General features: G+C 47.8%; 1 protein-coding gene across 4 annotated transcripts; it reads right to left on the bottom strand.

Moving 5' to 3' along the window:
- Window positions 1-1,161: 1,161 nt before the first annotated feature.
- Window positions 1,162-18,988, bottom strand: LOC128419862 (F-box only protein 6-like). Of its 4 annotated transcripts, none has more exons than XM_053401059.1 (6): window positions 18,802-18,988; window positions 12,698-12,977; window positions 10,630-10,756; window positions 6,151-6,246; window positions 3,369-3,504; window positions 1,162-1,387 (listed from the first exon to the last, which is right to left on the bottom strand). In XM_053401059.1, exons 2-6 carry the CDS (start codon window positions 12,954-12,956, stop codon window positions 1,241-1,243), a joined length of 765 nt encoding a protein of 254 aa, XP_053257034.1. In that variant the 5' UTR covers window positions 12,957-12,977; window positions 18,802-18,988; the 3' UTR covers window positions 1,162-1,240. The 4 variants fall into 4 exon arrangements, with proteins under 4 accessions (XP_053257034.1, XP_053257032.1, XP_053257031.1 ...); XM_053401057.1 differs by having other exon boundaries at window positions 12,698-12,981; window positions 18,802-18,987; XM_053401056.1 differs by lacking the exon at window positions 18,802-18,988 and adding an exon at window positions 15,251-15,537.
- Between the last annotated feature and the right edge of the window lie 756 nt (window positions 18,989-19,744).

The following is a 19,744-nucleotide window of genomic DNA, read 5'->3' as shown; positions in this document are numbered from 1 at the left end:
GCAGAGACAGACCACCAGATCCATGCAGCTTGCTGCTATCTACACTGACTGGCAATGGATCTCCAAGGTCTCGGGCAGGGAGCGCCCCCAGCTCTACCTGGAGGTGCCAGAGATCCCTTCTGCGTACAGAGCAAAGGCTCCCTCAATGAGCAACTGCCTCCCCATAAAAATTAGAAGACGCTAGCCCTCATGATTAGAATAAGGTAAAGGTAAAGGGACCCCTGACCATTAGGTCCAGTCGTGGCCGACTCTGGGGTTGCGGCGCTCATCTCGCTTTATTGGCTGAGGGAGCCGGCGTACAGCTTCCGGGTCATGTGGCCGGCATGACTAAGCCGCTTCTGGTGAACCAGAACAGCGCACGGAAACACCGTTTACCTTCCCGCCAGAGCGGTACCTATTTATCTACTTGCACTTTGACGTGCTTTCGAACTGCTAGGTGGGCAGGAGCAGGGACCGAGCAACGGGAGCTCACCCCGTCGTGGGGATTTGAACCGCCGACCTTCTGATCGGCAAGTCCTAGGCTCTGTGGTTTAACCCACAGCACCACCCGCGTCCCTCATGATTAGAATAAAGAGCTGGTTTAAACAGGAAGGTGCCTTTTCCTGTTGGTCCATCTAGGTCAGTGCTTCCTACACTGACTGGCAGTGGCTCTCTGGGCTTCAGGCAGGAGTTTCTCCTAGCCTTACCTGAGCAGGTGCGCTCCTACAGAACTACTGCAACTCTCTTGCAGGCCTGCCTCCAAACTGACTGGGCTGTTGCTCCTCTTCTCTCCCCACCACTAAGAAACCCCAACTTTATTTTAAGCTGGCTGATTACTTTCTTTTACAAGTGTGGGCATTTATTTGGTCCTCTGGGAGATATTTTTAAAATAAAAAAACTGGCTTTATGACTGACCTAAACGCCAACTCTGCTCTCAAGACGTAAAGGAAGCGGCGTCCTAACTGCGGACACACAGGCCAGCCAATCAGCGTTGCACGCAGCCATGACCGACACAAGGGCTAGCCAATCAGCGCTTGCTCTAAATAAACTGGCAAAACAGGTTGTCTTCAAAAAAAGGGATCCTTCTCAAGGGCAGCGATGGAAGAGGATTATCGGCTGTGCAAATTTAAAGGGGCCAGGAAGGGATGTTTCGCCCATCAACCACGCGAAAGAAAGAAAGTACTGAAAAGGGAGGTTTTATAGATATATGTATATATGTCTCTCTAAAAAATCCAGCCAAGCCTCGCGGCACCACAAGCTTTCACTCTGCCACCTCCGGCTCAATGGTTATGCTGCTGTTGGTGACTCTGACGCCGTACCAGCCAGCCCAGTACTGGGTGTCACTGCCTCCGTGGTGAAGGATGACATGGCGGACTCCACGAGGGTAATCGTGAAACGTGTGCGAGACCTGGAGAGAGAGATGGAATAATAATAATAATAATAATAATAATTTATTTATACGCCGCCCATCTGGCTGAGTCTCCCCAGCCACTTGGGCGGCTCCCAATCAAGTATTAAAAACAGTACAGCATTAAATATTAAAAACCTCCCTAAACAGGGCTGCCTTAAGATGTCTTCTGAATGTCACGTAGTTGTTTATCTCTTTGACATCTGATGGGAGGGCATTCCACAGGGCGGGCGCCACTACCAAGAAGGCCCTCTGCCTGGTTCCCTGTAACCTCACTTCTCGGAATGAGGGAACCGCCAGAAGGCCCTCGGCGCTGGATCTCAGTGTCCGGGCTGAACTATGGGGGTGAAGACACTCCTTCGGGTATACAGGACTGAGGCCGTTTAGGGCTTTAAAGGTCAGCACCAACACTTTGAATTGTGCTCAGAAATGTACTGGGAGCCAATGCAGATCTCTCAGGACCGGTGTTATGTGGTCTCAGCAGCCACTTCCAGTCACCAGTCTAGCTGCCACATTTTGGATTAATTGTAGTTTCCGGGTTACCTTCAAAGGTAGCCCCACGTAGAGAGCATTGCAGTAGTCCAAGCGGGATATAACTAGAGCATGTACCACTCTGGTGAGACAGTCTGTGGGCAGGGAGGGTCTTAGCCTGCTTACCAGATGGAGCTGGTAGACAGCCGCCCTGGACACAGAATTAACCTGCGCCTCCATGGACAGCTGTGAGTCCAAAATGACTCCTAGGCTGCGCAGAGGAAGAGGTTTGGATGCTGTGAAGTTTCTGGGCCTGATCGCATCATAAGGCCACCTTCGCGGGATAAAGAAGCGAAAGGTCCGAACATCCCAGCATCCTCTTCTCCAGGTAGCCAATCGGACGTCGCAACATCAGGAACCTCGCGAGGCATAGAGGCAGCAGCCCTCTGCTGATCTTTTAAGGCTGTACACCTGCTCAGAGTAGACCTACCAAAGTTACCTGACCACTGCAGTCCATGGGCAAGATTACTGCAATGCGCTCTACGTGGGGCTGCCCTTGGGTGTGGTTCGGAAACTCCAGCTGGTGCAGAATGCTGCGGCCAGATTGCTGATGGGTCAAGACCACAGGACACTGTTGTTAAAGCGTCTCCCCTGCCTGCCTGTCTACTGCCAAGCCAGGTTCAAGTTCCTTGCACTAATTTACAAAGCCTTGAACAACTTTAGGTCCAGGCTACCTCAAGCATCACCTGAACCCTTATCTCCCGGCTCGATCACTGACATCCTCCGCAGGAGCGTTATTTGACAACTCACTTGACAACAAGAAAGCGAGCCTTTAGTGTCATCGGCCCAGTCCTGTGGAACTCTCTGCCACTAGAGGTTTGGCAGGTGCACCTTTTGTGCCGACATTTAGACGCCTGCTGAACTTTTCTATTCCTCCAGGCCTATGCAGATTTTAAGAATACATTTTTCCAGAGTTTCTGATTTTAACTACAGTGGTACCTCTGGTTACGGATTTCTTTCGGGGTGCTGTGCGCAACCCAAAAAATCCGTAACTAGAGGCACAGCTTCTGTGAACACACATGGCACGATAGAGCGCTTCTGCGCATGCATGAGCGGTGAAACCTGGAAGTGTTTCCAGGTTTGTGGCAGCCATAACCCAAAGATTCCATAACCTGCAGGTTACACAACACGAGGTACCACTGTATATGGTTTTCTATATGTTGTAAGCCACTCTGGTGGGTTTTTTTATTTTAAACGAATAGTGGTCTACAAATATATTTCTATAAATAAATCAACTGGTGTACTTGAATATCAGTTAATGGGAATCACAGGTAGGGAGATTCCTGTTTCTGCCCTCGAACTGGCCACTTTGCAGGATGCTGGACTATACGAGCCCCACGAGGACCAGAAACCGGGAAAAAACAAATGCCCAGCTTGCGGTTGTGCTCTGGGGGAAGGCAGAGCCATGCCAGGCCCACCCCACTGCCCCGCCCCGCCCTGATTCCTTCACCTCGTGCCATGTTGCATCGCTCCACGGTTCAATGACCACGTCTTCGGGTTGAAATTCTTGCAGGACAATGTAGTCTGCGGAAAGAAGCTCCACCCGGAGCTGGTAGCGACAGCCACAGTCGTATCGGGCGGCATACCTAGGATGCGGAACACGAGGAATAGAAGGATGTCACAACTGGACAGGTGGGCGCAGATCCCAGCTCTAACCTTGCGTCTCTGCAGTATCCAGGGCCGGATTTAGGTTGGATGAGGCCCTAAGCTACTGAAGGTAATGGGGCCCTTTCTATGTCCAGCTGTCCTTTGTCAACAACAAATTGCCGCTGTTTTTTTGTGTTGAATATATGCTATATGGGAATTTATGGACCTAAAGCCATTTGCACATAACAAAAGAAGTCCCGTATTTTTCGCTCTATAAGACGCACCAGACCATAAGACACACCTAGTTTTTGGAAGAAGAAAAGAAAAAAAATATTCTGAATCCCAGAAGCTAGGACAGCCAGCGGGATCGCAGCGTAGTGATCCCGCTGGCTGTGCTGGCTTATGGGATAGCCGCGTGCAGCCTCTCACGGGCAAGGGGAGCCTTCATCCCCTGCCCGGGAGAGGCTGTGCATGGCTAAGGCTCCCCCAAGAGCTGCACTCCCTTTAAAGAGGGCTTTTCCCTTCTCCCTCCTCGGGAAAAGCCCCCAAGAGCCGCACACATGCTCCACATGGCTCTTTAAAGGGAGCGCTGACAGAGCCTCCCGCCTGCATTCACTCCATAAGACGCACACACATTTCCCCTTACTTTTTAGGAGGGGAAAAGTACGTCTTATAGAGTGAAAAGTACGGTACATCATAGGAGCCTACACAACACAAAACACCGTTGCTGTATGTAGGTTTTATTTTATTTGTTTTTTATCTTATATTTTGGAAGCGTACATCCAGGGTTTTTTCCCTTTAATTTTTTTGGGGCCCCCAAGAGAGTGGGGCCCTAAGCTATAGCTTGTTTAGCTTATACGTAAAAACGGCACTAAGGGACGCGGGTGGCGCTGTGGGTAAAAGCCTCAGCACCTAGGGCTTGCCGATCGAAAGGTCGGCGGTTCGAATCCCCGCGGCGGGGTGCGCTCCCGTTGTTCAGTCCCAGCGCCTGCCAACCTAGCAGTTCGAAAGCACCCCCGGGTGCAAGTAGATAAATAGGGACCGCTTACTAGCGGGAAGGTAAACGGCGTTTCCGTGTGCGGCTCTGGCTCGCCAGAGCAGCGATGTCACGCTGGCCACGTGACCCGGAAGTGTCTGCGGACAGCGCTGGCTCCCGGCCTATAGAGTGAGATGAGCGCACAACCCCAGAGTCTGTCAAGACTGGGCAGGGGTACCTTTACCTTTACCTTTAAATACGGCACTGGAGGTAGGTAGTGTGGTGTCAAATTTGGAAGTTCTGGGGCCCTTCCTCCAAGGCATGGCCACCCTACCTGCTCACAGCTGGCTTCTAAGATTATGCAATTATTTTATAATTATATAATACTAATAACGAGGGATGCATTGAAACTATCAGTGCAGATCTCCACAAGTTGCCTGGATCTACTACTTTCACGGGCAAATGATTTGGAGTGCTGCACTATCAATTTTCAGGGTGACTTTAGAAGTTCCACTGTACGTAATAAAAGCTTGCACACCATACCCTTGAAACCTTGTGTTTCAGTGCTCCTAAATGCTTAGCTTTTTTTCTTTTGTAAATTTATTTATTTTCCACAGTTACATTTCCACAATTAAAAACAAAAGTTAACTCACGTTTCTACCAGATCTAGATTTATACAGATACATTTTCACGAAACTTCTCTTTGAGATTCTTTGAATCTCTAGACTTCCCTCCATACCCTCTTCTGGCTCCTTATATAAACAAGGCTCTGCTGCATTTCCATACTTATACTTATCCAATTATTACTTCCCTTACTTTTATCTGGGATGCAGGTGGAGCTGTGGGTTAAACCACAGAGCCTAGGACTTGCCGATCAGGAGGTCGGCAGTTCAAATCCCCGCGACGGGGTGAGCTCCTGTTGCTCGGTCCCAGCTCCTGCCAACCTAGCAGTTTGAAAGCACGTCAAAGTGCAAGTAGATAAATAGTTACCACTCTGGCGGGAAGGTAAACGGCGTTTCCGTGCGCTGCTCTGGTTCGCCAGAAGCGGCTTAGTCATGCTGGCCACATGACCTGGAAGCTGTATGCCGGCTCCCTCGGCCAATAAAGCAAAATGAGCGCCGCAAGCTCAAGAGTTGGCCACGACTGGACCTAATGGTCAGGGGTCCCTTTACCCTTTACCTTTAATTTTATCTAATCTACTAGTTGCAAGTGTTCACTTAAAATCCTGCCACTGTATCAACCTGTTTACAGTTTATAGCTTTGAAGCACACAGAACAACTCGTTTCCCACATGCCTTCTCCAGTGGGACCATAGGAGCCCGTTCTCAGTGACTTGCCTCCTTTCACTCCAATTGGCTCCCATTGGCACAGAGGGTTAGAAGACTCCTTCTCAGTGGCTAAAAAGCTCCACTTTTGTGCTGATTGGTCAGCTCTGGGATGCTGGAGGCAGAGACCCTGTTGCAGAAATAGTAATCTAGACCCAGGGCCACTACCCAATTGGAGGAGATTAACGGTGAACATACATTTGCAAAAAGTTACTCCTGCAAGGAATTAAGTGTGCCTCATTCTATAGCAAATAAAGTGGGCTTTCAGTGCTGTTACCCCTTCCTCCCGTTTTTGTGCCCTCCTTTCTCTGAGTTCTCTCCCCCCGCCCACCCCAATTTACTTACCAATCCTTCACCACAATAGCTGGCTTGACCTCGTCCATCAGCTCATCCCAGTAGCCGTGATTCTTTAAGGTAACAAGCTGGTTTTTGAGACAGAGCCTGCGAAGGCACATTGGAGGTGTTCAAAAGTACCAGTGATTCAAAAGGGGGGGAGTGCGTGTGGCAGGGAGGGGAGGTTTGCAACAAGCAAACAAACACCTTCAGAGTCACTTTCTTGAGAGGGAGGGAGACCACACCACTGAGATTCCCATTGAGACATTTTGATCTCTTCTCCACGGGGCCATAATAATAATAATAATTTATTATTTGTACCCCGTCCATCTGGCTGGGATTCCCCAGCCACTCTGGGCGGCTTCCAACAAAGATTAAAAATACATCAAAATGTCACATGTTAAAAACTTCCCTGAACAGGGCTGCCTTCAGATGTCTTCTAAATGTCAGGTAGTTGTTTATCTCTTTGACATCTGATGGGAGTGCGTTCTACAGGGCGGGCGCCACCACCGAGAAGGCCCTCTGCCTGGTTCCCTGTAGCTTTGCTTCTCGCACTGAGGGAACCGCCAGAAGGCCCTCAGCACTGGACCTCAGTGCCTGGGCAGAACCATGGGGGTGGAGACGCTCCTTCAGGTATACCGGGCCAAGGCCATATGCCAATGCTTTTCTTGTAGGGGGAAAAAGTGCCGGTATTCACCAGCAAGTGGGGCAGTGCATAGGGGAGGGGCGTAGCCTGACGCCAAGGCTGGACAGTGAGGGCGGGTTAGGGGCTTGGTGCTCCTGCCCATGTGAAGAGGCCTCCCCTGCCTGGCTTTGGGAAGGAGGCAGGAGGGCTCCAAAATCCTGTCAGAGCATCGTGCATCCTTCCCAAAGCTGGGCAAGCGCTTCCCCAGGCTTGGGGAAGTATGCGTAATACTCTGACAGGATTTTGGAGCCCTCCAGTCTCCCCCGCAAAAGGTGGCAGTACTGCACACCACCAGAGAAAAAGCTCTAGGAAACCGCTAAGGATTTTTTCCGCATGGTCTCTTCCAGTGGCGTAGCGTGGGGGGTGCAGGGGGTGCCGGCCACACCGGGCGCAACATCTGGGGTTAGGGCAAATCCACGGGTTAGGGGGCGCAAATCCACGGGTTAGGGGGCGCAAATTACTTGCCTTGCCCCGGGTGCTGACAACCCACGCTACGCCACTGGTCTCTTCTGGAGCTGAGCCGAAGCACTGAAAACAGCCTCCGGGACTGGAAAGTCTCAGTGCAGATTTAATAATCAATTTTTTATTTATACCCCACCCTTCCCGGTTCGAAAACAGGGCTCAGGGCGGCTAACAACAAATTTAAAACACTTAATTGTAAAAACAGCATAAAATACAGTATAAAAACATGAATAACAATAAAATTCAAAATTCAGAAATCAATTTAGGGGAAATAAGCATTAGATAATCCCCAGGGCTAGCTGGGTCCTACTTGGGCCAGTGAGGAGGCCAGAGGAGAATTAGCTGTGGGGTCTCAGAGTGGGTAATCTTCATAAAAGGGGCGGGGGAGGGAAGAAAAGGGAAATAAAAGATCAGGCTGAATTCAAATTAAATTTAAGGGGGGACGGAAGGACTAATGGGGCAAACAAACGCGTCAACCCAATTTTGCGGGAGGAATGAGGAAGCTGTGTCGCTCTGGGACACAATTCTCATCATCTCCAGTCATCAGCTCTGCTGGCTGAGCGGGGAGGTCTAAAATATCCTGAAGGCCACACATTCTCCACCCTTGAACTTTACTAAACTGTTACTTGCCTTTGCTGCCCCTAGCTAACACCGTCAGAACTCCGCTTCCTTTTAATGCTGAGCTGGAAAAGCTCCAGATATTGTATGACAACATCTCCCATTATCCCATGCTGACTGGGGCTGATGGGAGTCCTAGAGGGTCTACAGGTTCCTCATTCCTGAACGTGACCATCACTTGCCTTTACTGCCCCTGGCTACCACCATAACTGTCAGTTTCCATTTCTTAGTGCAAAAAGCATTGCTCTGATATGTAGAGATCTTTCCTATTTTACTTATTCTGGAAGCTTTGTAGTGATCAGGTGGGATTGCTATGAGGAATTATAACAAATATAGAGTAAGCCATCTGTGTCAGCAATGAAAGCATTGCGTTGACTGGGTTTAAACTATTTTGATATGATTTTTGATCAATCCACACCTCTGCATCCCTGTTCCATTTCTCTTGCCCAGTTGCTTTGCCAGGCATGCATCCTGGGCCATAAAGATAGTGGGCAAGTTTCTTTGATGCAGCTTTTCTGATATGTTAATCTTAGGAGGTTAATCTTAGGGCCAGGAAACAGATCTCACCTGAAGGTGATAATTATCGCTGTCTTTCTGGCCATCCTTCTTATCAAGTGTATTGCTTGTTTATGACCTCAGGGGTTGCCCAATGCACTCCTTTGTAGTTCTGTTTTGTTTACCCCAGAAATATGTGTGCTTAATCAGTTTTGGTAGTTTAACTTTGTCCCCACTTGGGGTTTGTTGAAATGCTCAGAAGAAATCTGACTGGTTCTTACAAACACTCTGTAAAAAGTTCTTTTGTGAATAAAACGACCTGGGCTAGAGGGTGGAGACAGAGATTATTATACGCACCCTTCCCAGAGTCTTGCTGGTTCAAGCCTCTGTGTGTATTCTTATTAATCAGAGTTCAATCCTTCCTTTGCTTTGGGAACGCCTCAAGCTTCTCCATATGACAGAAACAAGCAGAAGGTTCATGATCTTTGGGTTATTCCTTCAGAGAAGCTGAGTACAGCTGGCTTAAACTGGTTCTGTTATCACTTTCAGTCAAGGTCATGCTGTTTATAAAAGTAGGGCCAGAAGGAGCCTGGGTTTCACTTCCTATTTCTATCTCTTTTCCTTCTGGTGTGGTGTTCTGCCCATAGTATGCTTAGTGCTAAGGTTTAGACTTATTATAAGTTTAAGTTAAGTCTGCTGCAACTGGATTTCTTATGGACAGTGCCAACCCTGTATGTATTTTATTTGTGACCATTGCACTCATTTGTCTTCAGTAGCAGTAAAGCTCTGCTGGATGAAATACAATTGCCTCTGGTCTATTTTTGGGGAATCTTGCAACGTTTAAGTTTTTACTCTGCTAACTACGGTATACGTCGGAGTTCTGCTCTGGATCAATATTGAGTAGAATTCCATGACAATAACCACACTGCCTTCTTTTAACTGAAATAAAAAAATAAGGTTTTATGTATATAATAAAGGTTCATAAATGTACCAAGCAAACACGTACATAAATATATAAACCACATGTCTGAAGCTGCACAGGAGAGCAGCCATGTTGCCATTTTGACTCCCAAACTGACCAGGAGTGTTTTTCTGCAAAGTCAAATGGAAAAGCCTCCCCATTGTCTTTTCCTTCACAAATCCTGTCTTATCTGTGTATGAATAGGGTGAGCCTGTGATCTGGCTCAGGAACTAAGTATTTATCATTACAAAAGACTGGCCAGGCTCCCCAGGGTATCAATCCAGTAAGCATTAACAGGTAATTTGCCAGACAGGAGATAAACAACGACAGGAGGTAAACAAAGCACTCAGATTTCTGCTGTAGACCTCCCTTTCCATGATGTAGGTATGATGTATCTGGGGGGTGGTCTTAAGCTACACCCCTTCTGTGATGTATGTATGATGTTTCTGGGGGTGGGCTTGGACTCCAGGGCTGGCAATTTAAAATGTCTATATAAGGGCGAGCACACCTTGGTTCTGGGTCCTCCTCCTTCTCCTGTGTGTGAAGGGGGCACCCTGTTGCAACAGTTCAATAAAGATCAGGCTTACTAGCTGCTTTGCTTCTCAATATTCTCTGGTTCACCTCTGTTCTTTCCTCTGACCGATGGAGAACCTACAAAGGACTCTATAAGGGCTCTTGTGTAAGGGAATAAGGGCAGATTTTCGTTTATTACATAACACAGAGATGAGGGACCTGTGGCCCTCTAGGTTTTGCTGGACTCCAACTCCCATCATCCTGGAGCATGGCTACTAGAAGCCCAACAACTTCTCAAAGCCACAGATTCCCCACCCGCACCTGACAGGCAGCCACGATGACCCTACCTCCTCCTGCTCTCTTTGGCAACCAGACAATGGGGCCAATCTGATCTCACCTTTCAGCATGGGTTGCTTCCAATACTAGTCCTACTCAGAGTAGACCCACTGCAGTCAAGGGACATGACTGACTATGGTCCATTTTCCACCTCAATGGGTCAACTCTCGAATGGAACGTAGTCGGTATCTGGATGAAAACGGGCGCACCCTATGAATCTCATTTCATTTAAAAAATAAATAAAAAATGGAAGCTACTAGACTGATTTAGGGCAAGGAATTTCAGCTGGCCTGTCTCTCAGTAGGACTTGGCTGGAGACAACCCAGAAGATGGCATCTGGGTGCAAACTGGCACACCCGAAAAGGAAGAAGTTTGTCAGGTACAACGCTAAGATCTTTCACGTAAGACCCACAATCCTCACCTGTAAGATGTCACAAAGTATTTGTGGACGTGCGGGTCAGGAAATTCCCTCCCATGGCTTCCAGGAAGGTCCTCAATCTTCCACTTGTCCCCTCCATTCTGTTCAATTTTCCAGGAGTTGAAGCCCGCTGTGGGGGAAAGCAAAGAGAGAAGATACAATGAAGGCAGAGGACACCGTCACTGTCCAATTGGCAGTGACCTTTTCCAAGTCCCTTGACAAGTACACAGAGCTGAAGGAGGAAACTGAAAGAGAGGCACTCATTTCCACTTCCTCTTTCAGCTGGATGTGCTTTTCAAGGCTCTGAATTGCTCTGACCGCTCTTGGCGTTTTACCAGATCCTTCCATAGCTCAGTTGGCAGAGCATGACACTCTTTAACCTCAGGCTTGTGGGTTCGAGCCCCACGTGGGGCGAAAGATTCCCTCATTGCAGCGGGTTTAACTAGATAACCCTTGTGGTCTGTAGCTGTCAACTTTCAGATTTGAAAATAAGGGATCAGCAGCCTCGAAAATAAGGGATCAGCAGCCTCGAAAATAAGAGATCAGCAGCCTCACGTGTCCCGGGGACAGTCTACGGGATATCTAACAATCCGGGATAGCAGCGGGAAGCAGCGCTGGAATAAGGGAATTTCCCACAGAAAAAGGGAATGTTGACAGCTATGTCGTGGTCCCTTCCAAGTCTACCATTCTATGACTCCATGACAGTGATCATTACGGCTGTTCTTTTCTCTTTATTTTTCGCCCATTGTTTTTTATTGAGTTTCAAAGGTTTTCAACAATCTGACACCGTGACAGAAACCAGAGCGCACAGAAACATTGTTTACCTTCCCACCAAAGCGGTACCTATTTATCTACTTGCGCTGGCGTGCTTTCGAACTGCTAGGTTGGCAGGAGCTGGGACACAGCAACGGGAGCTCGCTCCGTTGCGGGGATTCGAACCACCGACCTTCTGTTCTGCAAGCCCAAGAGGCTCAGTGATTTAGACCACAGAGCCACCCGCCTCCTTTTTACATCCCATCCAGGGACAAGTGCACAGGTCAGGAAGCAGGGAGAGTGAAGGGCGTGGCTTGTGGAGAAGGGGGCGTGGCCCGCAAAATTCCTGAGGGACAGACAGAAAGGCCTCGAGGGCTGCGTCCCATCCTCCAGACTTTTGAGGCCCAGCTCAATGCCACCCGCACCCCACCAACGTTTGAAGGAAGGGTGCTCCAAATCAGCTCAAAATCTGCGCCAATCAACAACAACAACAATTTGTTATTTATACCCCGCCCATCTGGCTCCATTTCCCCAGCCACTCTGGGCGGCTTCCAACAAAACACTAAAATACAATAACCTTTTAAACATTAAAAGCTTCCCTAAACAGGGCTGCCTTCAGATGTCTTCTAAAAGTTTGGTAGATATTTTTCTCTTTGACATCTGCTGGGAGGGCGTTCCACAGGGCGGGTGCCACTACCAAGAAGGCCCTCTGCCTGGTTCCCTGTAACTTGGCTTCTCATAGTGAGGGAACCGCCAGAAGGCCCTCAGCGCTGGACTTCAGTGTCCGGGTAGAACGATGGAGGTGTAGACGCTCCTTCAGATATACTGGACCGAGGCCGTTTAGGGCTTTAAATGTCAGCACCAACACTTTGAATTGTGCTCGGAAAGGTACTGGGAGCCAGTGTACATCTTTCAAGACCGGTGTTATATGGTCTCGGCGGCCGCTCCCAGTCACCAGTCTTGCTGCCGCATTCTGGATTAGTTGTAGTTTCTGGGTCCCCTTCAAAGGTAGCCCCACATAGAGCGCATTGCAGTAGTCCCAGCGGGAGATAACCAGAGCATACATCACTCTGGCCAGACAGTCCGCGGGCAGGTAGGGTCTCAGCCTGCGTACCAGGTGGAGCTGGTAAACAGCTGCCCTGGACACAGAATTGACCTGCATCTCCATGGTCAGCTGTGAGTCCAGAATGACTCCCAGGCTGTGCACCTGGTCCTTCAGGGGGACAGTTACCCCATTCAGGACCAGGGAGTCCTCCACACCAGCCCACCTCCTGTACCCCAAGAACAGTACTTCTGTCTTGACAAGACAAGAACAAACCTTCGGCACAAGGGTTCTGAATTAAGTTCTTCCGCAGGGTGGAGAGGAAGTAGAATATCCTCCAGTCAGGAACATTCCTGTCCGGTGCACGGGGGTGGAACCCTTCAAGGTAACACTTTCGCTTCCACAGCGAAGGGAGGTCCACCAAGTCGCGCCACAGCAAGCAAACGAGGCGGCAGCGGAGAACTAGCTCCCTGGCAGGGACCAGGCGCAACACGTCAATCAGAATGTCTTCCGGCAAATCTCTGATGTTCACCATCTTACTCTGGGGTGTTCTCAGCTGCCTGCAAAAAAGTGGGAAAAAATAATAAATCAGTAAGAGGGCTGTTGAAGGAAGGGCCACTTTTATTTATTTATTTTCAAAATAATTTTTCTTTGAATATAAAATCATAACAATACAACCATATACATCAACAATTAAAAGATTCCTCTGAATCTCTGGACTTCTCCTCCATGGGTCCTATTATTAAACCTTTCCTACTGCATCTTTTTCAACAGTCCCACGTTTTAAAAAACTCCAAAGTACTTGCTAGGTTACAAGTGTTATTGCAATTCTGCTAATGTTTTCATCTGCTTGCAGTGGTCTCCAAGATAAATTATACGTTTCCCCCATTCTTTGTTGAAGTTTTGGCCTTCTTGGTTCCTGAGCTTTCCGGTCAAGCTTTGCCATTTTGGCATAGTCCAACAACAGTTTAATTTGCCATTCTTCTCTATTAGCCATCCCTGGGCTAATAGCATCTTTGCGGCTGTCGTCACATACATAAAGAATATTTCTGCTCTCTTGGGATATCAGCACCTACAATTCCTAATAGAAAAGCCTCTGGGTTTTTTTTTAATTAAAGTTAATTTAAACTCATTGTGTATCGTTTCCCAGAATACTTTTATTACCTTACAAGATCACCACATATGGTAAAAGGTGCCTTCTATTTGTTTACATTTCCAGCAGATATTTGTACCTGTCTTAAACATTTTTGCTGGGAAGGGCCACATTTAAAGCACATCCAACACACATTACGTCCTCCCTGAAATAATCCTGGCAACCATAGTTTGCAAAGGGTGCTAGGAACTGTAGTTCTTTTTATAGGTAGAGGCCTTGATGTCCAGAGGCAACGAATGAGTCCAGGCTTTGTTAGGCCTCTGAATCCATGGTTGCGTGCACATTATACATTTATAAGGCACCCCCTCCCGAATTATGGGAACTATAGTTTCCCACATCAGTGTGACACAACACTTCTTTTGTAGCCTTATGAGGCTTTGCCCTCGGGTGGGAAAAATATTGTGCCTGGGAAAGGGAAGTGGGAGTCAACAGACACTCAAGGAATAGTTTCGCAGAAAAGGCTTTTATTTCTACCATCCATGAACTGGTAGAAGGAGCAAGTGTGATAGTCCACAAAAGCATGCACGAGATTCACAGTCATGTGCACAAGCATATATACCCCTTTCCAGTTCCCTCCTCCTTTCTCCTCCCTCAGGAGTCCTCTGAGCATGAACAGAAAGCTGTCTTGGGACTATTGGGACTCTTGGCACCCTTCCCAGGAAAGGGGTTTCAGAGTGTTCAGATATGTTTCCATCTCTTGTTCTGGCATGGTTCCTGGTCAGAAAGTAAGTTGCAATGTGGTTCTTTAGCAAGGCCAGAAGGCATGAGAAAGGCCTGAGAAACAATGGACTGTTCTCTACCTTTGTTACAGCAGAGCGGAATGTTTCTGATGCTTAGCTGCTGAGAAAATGATTTTGAAAAGCTTTGAGAAGCTTTGAGCCTGCTTTGGTGGGGGGGTGACTTCGGGCCTAGGTGAGGTCACCTGTCCTCACCTTCCTTCATTCCCCCCTCTTAATCTTTGGACAGCCTTTTTCTTAAAAAGGCTCATCCCAGGAAGGCACAGGCTGGTATACTTGGCCAGCGCTATAATCTGGGGGCGAAGCATGCGTGCAGATACCTCCCATGGAGGGAGGCGGCTATCCCCTACTACTCCTACTCAGAGTAGACCCATCAAAATTATTGGATATGCCTGAGGTCCAATGGGTCTACTCTGTGAGTAAAAGTGAGTTGAATACAACCCATATTGTACAATAATAATTTTAAGCAAACGATAAATCATTACAAAAAATAAATAAATCTTGGCATAGGGTTAAAGGTAAAGGGACCCCTGACCGTTAAGTCCAGTTGCGGACGACTCTGGGGTTGCGGCGCTCATCTCGCTTTATTGGCCGAGGGAGCCGGCGTACAGCTTCCGGGTCATGTGGCCAGCATGACTAAGCCGCTTCTGGCGAACCAGAGCAGCACACGGAAATGCCGTTTACCTTCCTGCCGGAGCGGTACCTATTTATCTACTTGCACTTTGATGTGCTTTCGAACTGCTAGGTTGGCAGGAGCAGGGACCGAGCCACGGGAGCTCACCCCGTCGCGAGGATTTGAACCTAACCCACAGTACCACCCGCGTCCCAGCATAGGGTTAGCATGAAATAATTTATAGACTGGTCCCCCCATCCCTGGCGTTTCAGAAGTGTATTGGTCTCAGCACCTGAACAGAACCTCCATATTCCAAGGCAATATACCTGACACTGTGTTCGGTCAAGAGGGAAGCAGGCCATCTCCTTCATGCCTTCATGCCTTGATGAAGGCTTCTGTGGAAAGCAGATTGTCGAAACTAGAGATAAGTGCCCCCCCCACTGGCTCTTATTATAGCTGATCTGAACCTCCATTTGTCAAGGCAGTATACCTCAGAGGATCATATAGGGTGGAGTAGGAACAGCCAGGAAGGCCCTGCTTTCTTGTGAACTTTCTTAGAAGCTTCTACTTGGTTGTCACTGGAAACGGAATTATGGGCTAAATGGATTTTTGGAGCCTCTGCAAACTGAGCGTGTCTATCTGAGTGTTAAAATCTGTGGGAAATCTGCGGCGGGGGGGGGGGGCAGTTCCCCAACTGTTCTGACAAAATTTCATGGCATAAAAACGGAAATTCATGGTTCGTTCTTGACACCATTTTGCCACCCTCACCACCTGCTTGAAGGATAAAACTGATGGCTATTCACAAAAAAAAGTGTGGCAAAGTGGTTAGAGGACCTGGAAGAGAACAGGGTTCAAATCGCAATTCAGTCATTAAACTCAGCCCTAACCTCCCTCACAGGGATGTTGTGAGGAAAAAAAGATGGGATTGGCAGGGAACCTTGGAAGAAAGGTAGGATATAAATAATAACAGCAATATTTGTAATATGAATTCATTACCATTACTGTTGTCGTTATATTTTATAACCCGCCTTCTTTCCAGACCAGGACTGAAGGCAGCTTACAAAAATTATAACAACAGAGATAAAAACCAAAAAGCTGAGAACATATAAAAGGTAATCATAGTCATTAAGCCACTAATAGAATTGAAGCAATATTAAAAAAAAATTAATATACAGATAATAAATACAGCCCTACACTATTTAAAAGCCCTTTCTTTAAAAATAAAAATAAATAAATCAGTTCCCGAAGGCCTGTTGGAATAAACCAGTCTTTATTTAGCGGTTTTAATACCGCTAAATGCATATGAAGACTGTCATCAGAGCTGTGAAAGAAGCCCCTATAACTTCTGCCCCAACGAAACAGAAAGGACAAACAATAGGAGTTCCAGTTCCTGATTTATGTAACTCATTTTTCATTTTGGGTGTGGCTTTAAAGGTTTAAAACATCCCAATGCCATGACAGCCACATGGTTTGGGCGGTGGCAGAGAGAGGGAGGGTTATGCTAGTTCAGCAATTTAATTCATTGTTAATAAACTACACACCTCAATGGCGTTTGGTGTTTGTGTACGACAGAGAGAGAGGGAAGAAGAAGAAGAAGAGCAGGCTTATACAACAACCCTGCAGTGTGTACCCCACTATTAACAAGAAGAAGCCTAGGCAACAACCCTGTCATGTAAAGGTAAAGGGACCCCTGACCATTAGGTCCAGTCGTGGCCGACTCTGGGGTTGTGGCGCTCATCTCGCTTTATTGGCCGAGGGAGCCAGCATACAGCTTCCGGGTCATGTGGCCAGCAGGACTAAGCCGCTTCTGGTGAACCAGAGGAGTGCACAGAAATGCTGTTTACCTTCCCGCCGGAGCGGTACCTATTTATCTACTTGCACTTTGAGGTGCTTTCGAACTGCTAGGTTGGCAGAAGCAGGGACTGAGCAATGGGAGCCCCATCGCAGGGATGCGAACCGCTGACCTTCTGATCGGAAAGTCCTAGGCTCTGTGGTTTAACCCACAGCGCCACCCACGTCCCACCCTGTCAGGTAGTCCACTGTTAACAGGGAGAGGATTCTACAATAACCCTGCTGTTTACTGCAAGTTGGAAGCAAGATCAATCATCAAGGGATGGAGAGGCCTGGTGGGGAAAACTCTGTTGGGGGGGTGCTGTCCAAGTGGATTTTTAAAATTTGCCCAAACGTCTCTGTCTATACTTTCTGGATGAGACATAGACATAACTGGTGGGTGAAGACTTGCTTTCTTCTTCTCTTCTCCTGCCTGCCCCCCTTAGCAATATACCACAGCTTCTATAGTCTACATATAGGGACGCGGGTGGCGCTGTGGGTTAAACCTCAGAGCCTAGGACTTGCTGATCAGAAGGTCGGCGGTTCGAATCCCCGTGATGGGGTGAGCTCCCATTGCTCGGTCCCTGCTCCTGCCAACCTAGCAGTTCAAAAGCACGTCAAAGTGCAAGTAGATAAATAGGTACCGCTCCGGCGGGAAGGTAAACGCCGTGATGAGCGCCGCAACCTCAGAGTCGGCCGTGACTGGACCTAATGGTCAGGGGTCCCTTTACCTTTATAGCCTACACATAGTAGGGGGTATTTAAAATGAGAGTCACCATAGCGTCCTTTTCGAAATATGACAACCGTTTGTGCCATTCTAAATTATCTGCTTCCCAGAAAGAAGCAGATAAGATAAGAAGCGGGGCTTTTTTCGCAAGGAGGAAGGCGATAAGATAAGAAAATAAAATCGAATGTGTGGATGCAACACTTGCTTTGACGCAACATCAATACAGTGGTACCTCGGGTTAAGTACTTAATTCATTCCGGAGGCCCGTTCTTAACCTGAAACTGTTCTTAACCTGAAGCACCACTTTAGCTAATGTGGCCTCCCGCTGCCGCCGCACCGCCGGAGCACGATTTCTGTTCTCATCCTGAAGCAAAGTTCTTAACCTGAAGCACTATTTCTGGGTTAGCGGAGTCTGTAACCTGAAACGTATGTAACCTGAGGTACCACTGTATCACCTCCCTGCAAGCAAATCAGCCCATTTTGTCTAATCTCTTTTTGCAATCAAATCAAGGCAGAGCCAGAGAGAAATGCCCCATGCCTTGGGGCAATTCTTGAGGTGTGGTCCAGTTCCCATTTCTGATTTCTGAGCAAACAAAACTCGCAACAGCTTTGGGGTGCAGACCTGATGTTTTTACTCCTCGAGGAGAACCAAAATACGGCCACTTTTCAGCACCGCTGTTTATTATCCAACACTTTAAAAACAAACAAACAAGCTTTTCATCACAAATCGGGAAGTATACTTGATAATCGGATAACGCTCATATTCTTTACCCGGACTTTCTTGTTTTAACCCATCTGCAACTGTTCTGTTTTATATACATCATAAAGTGAAACAAAAAGTAATAATAATTTGGTTGGTTATTTAATGTAAAAACATCGGGTCAGCCCAATATCCTGTTCTCACTGTGGTCAACCAGCTGCCCCAACAGGCTGCTCAAAAGCAAGACCCCGAAAAGCAGCAACAACTCTCCCCCCCCCGACCCCTGCCCCAAAACTACACACAGAAGCCTCAAGATCTCCACCCCCCCCCTCGGTTGTAGTACCTCTGCAACCTCTTTCTGCCTCTATGCTGGTATCGGTAAGCTTTGCATGGCTTAAGGGGAGATTACTTTTTTTTTGCGGAATGCACCCGGGAGGTTGGGTTGTCCACCGACTCCATCCTACAGACCCCTTTTGCGTTCTCACGTGCAAAAAAACTCTCGCGAAACACACTCGCGCAAAAAAAAGACACATCCAACATCAACCAACCCACCCCCTTCGCTGCCTTGCACGAGGTCCCCATTCCTTAAAAAACAAGAACAACAACAACTGGATTTTTACCTTTCCAGCGGAGCAATGGAAAAGGAGTCTCTGCCCCGAGCAGCACCCAGTTGCAAAACGGAGAGAATGCAAAAAATGTGGGGAGGGGAGAAAGGGAGAAACAGAAAGTATGCAGGAGGAAATATTAAAATGACAAGCCGGGGGAAGTCCCGCCCGGTGCTTCTCCTCCACCAACCAAACGGCCTCTGCTTCTGCTCCCAGAAGAAGGGAAATCCCAGGCGCCACACAGAGCTGAGAAAAGTTTAGAGTAGTGCCACTGTCGTCAGTCACCAGTTGGGGATTTCCAGGTTTGCTTCCAGGAAGCCATTCAGTTCCGTTTGCTGTCTCAACCCGAGCCTCCTGTCGTTGCTATTTTTAAATATTTTTTTAAGATGGTCTTTATGTTAACGTTTTAAAATGGGAATGCTTCTGTTAAGTTGTGGCATTTCAGCTACGGATCTTTATTTTGACAGTACAGTGGTACCTCGGGTTACATATGCTTCAGGTTACAGACTCCACTAACCTCGGGTGAAGAACTTTGCTTCAGGATGAGAACAGAAATCGTGTGGCAGCGGCACAGCAGCAGTGGGAGGCCCCATTAGATAAGTGGTACCTCAGGTTAAGAACAGTTTCAGGTTAAGACCGGACCTCCAGAACAAATTACGTTCTTAACCCGAGGTACCACTGTATTTGAGGCCTTAAAATTCTTATAACCCCTAACAAGGAACTGCAACTTGAGGAACTTCAGACCAACAAACTACAGTGGTACCTCGGGTTACATACACTTCAGGTTACATACGCTTCAGGTTACAGACTCTGCTAACCCAGAAATAGTGCTTCAGGTTAAGAACTTTGCTTCAGGATGAGAACAGAAATCGTGCTCCGGCGGCGCGGCGGCAGCAGCAGGAGGCCCCATTAGCTAAAGTGGTGCTTCAGGTTAAGAACAGTTTCAAGTTAAGTATGG

This window comes from Podarcis raffonei, chromosome 8, assembly GCF_027172205.1.
Source record: "Podarcis raffonei isolate rPodRaf1 chromosome 8, rPodRaf1.pri, whole genome shotgun sequence".
Classification (NCBI taxonomy): Eukaryota; Metazoa; Chordata; class Lepidosauria; order Squamata; family Lacertidae; genus Podarcis; species Podarcis raffonei.
Note: the sequence above shows the minus strand (reverse complement) of the source record. Positions and strands in the feature narration are given on the sequence as shown.

Bases quoted from the DNA above. Each gene is read 5' to 3' on its own strand.
- LOC128419862 (XM_053401056.1), bottom strand. From the start codon at position 15,397: ATGGAGGTTCAGATCAGCTATAATAAGAGCCAGTGGGGGGGGCACTTA. The intron at 6,247-10,629 runs GTGAGGATTGTG...GTGCCTTCGCAG, and splicing joins TACTTTGTGACATCTTACAG to GCTCTGTCTCAAAAACCAGC. The intron at 1,388-3,368 runs GTGAAGGAATCA...CTCTCTCTCCAG, and splicing joins GCGATGCAACATGGCACGAG to GTCTCGCACACGTTTCACGA.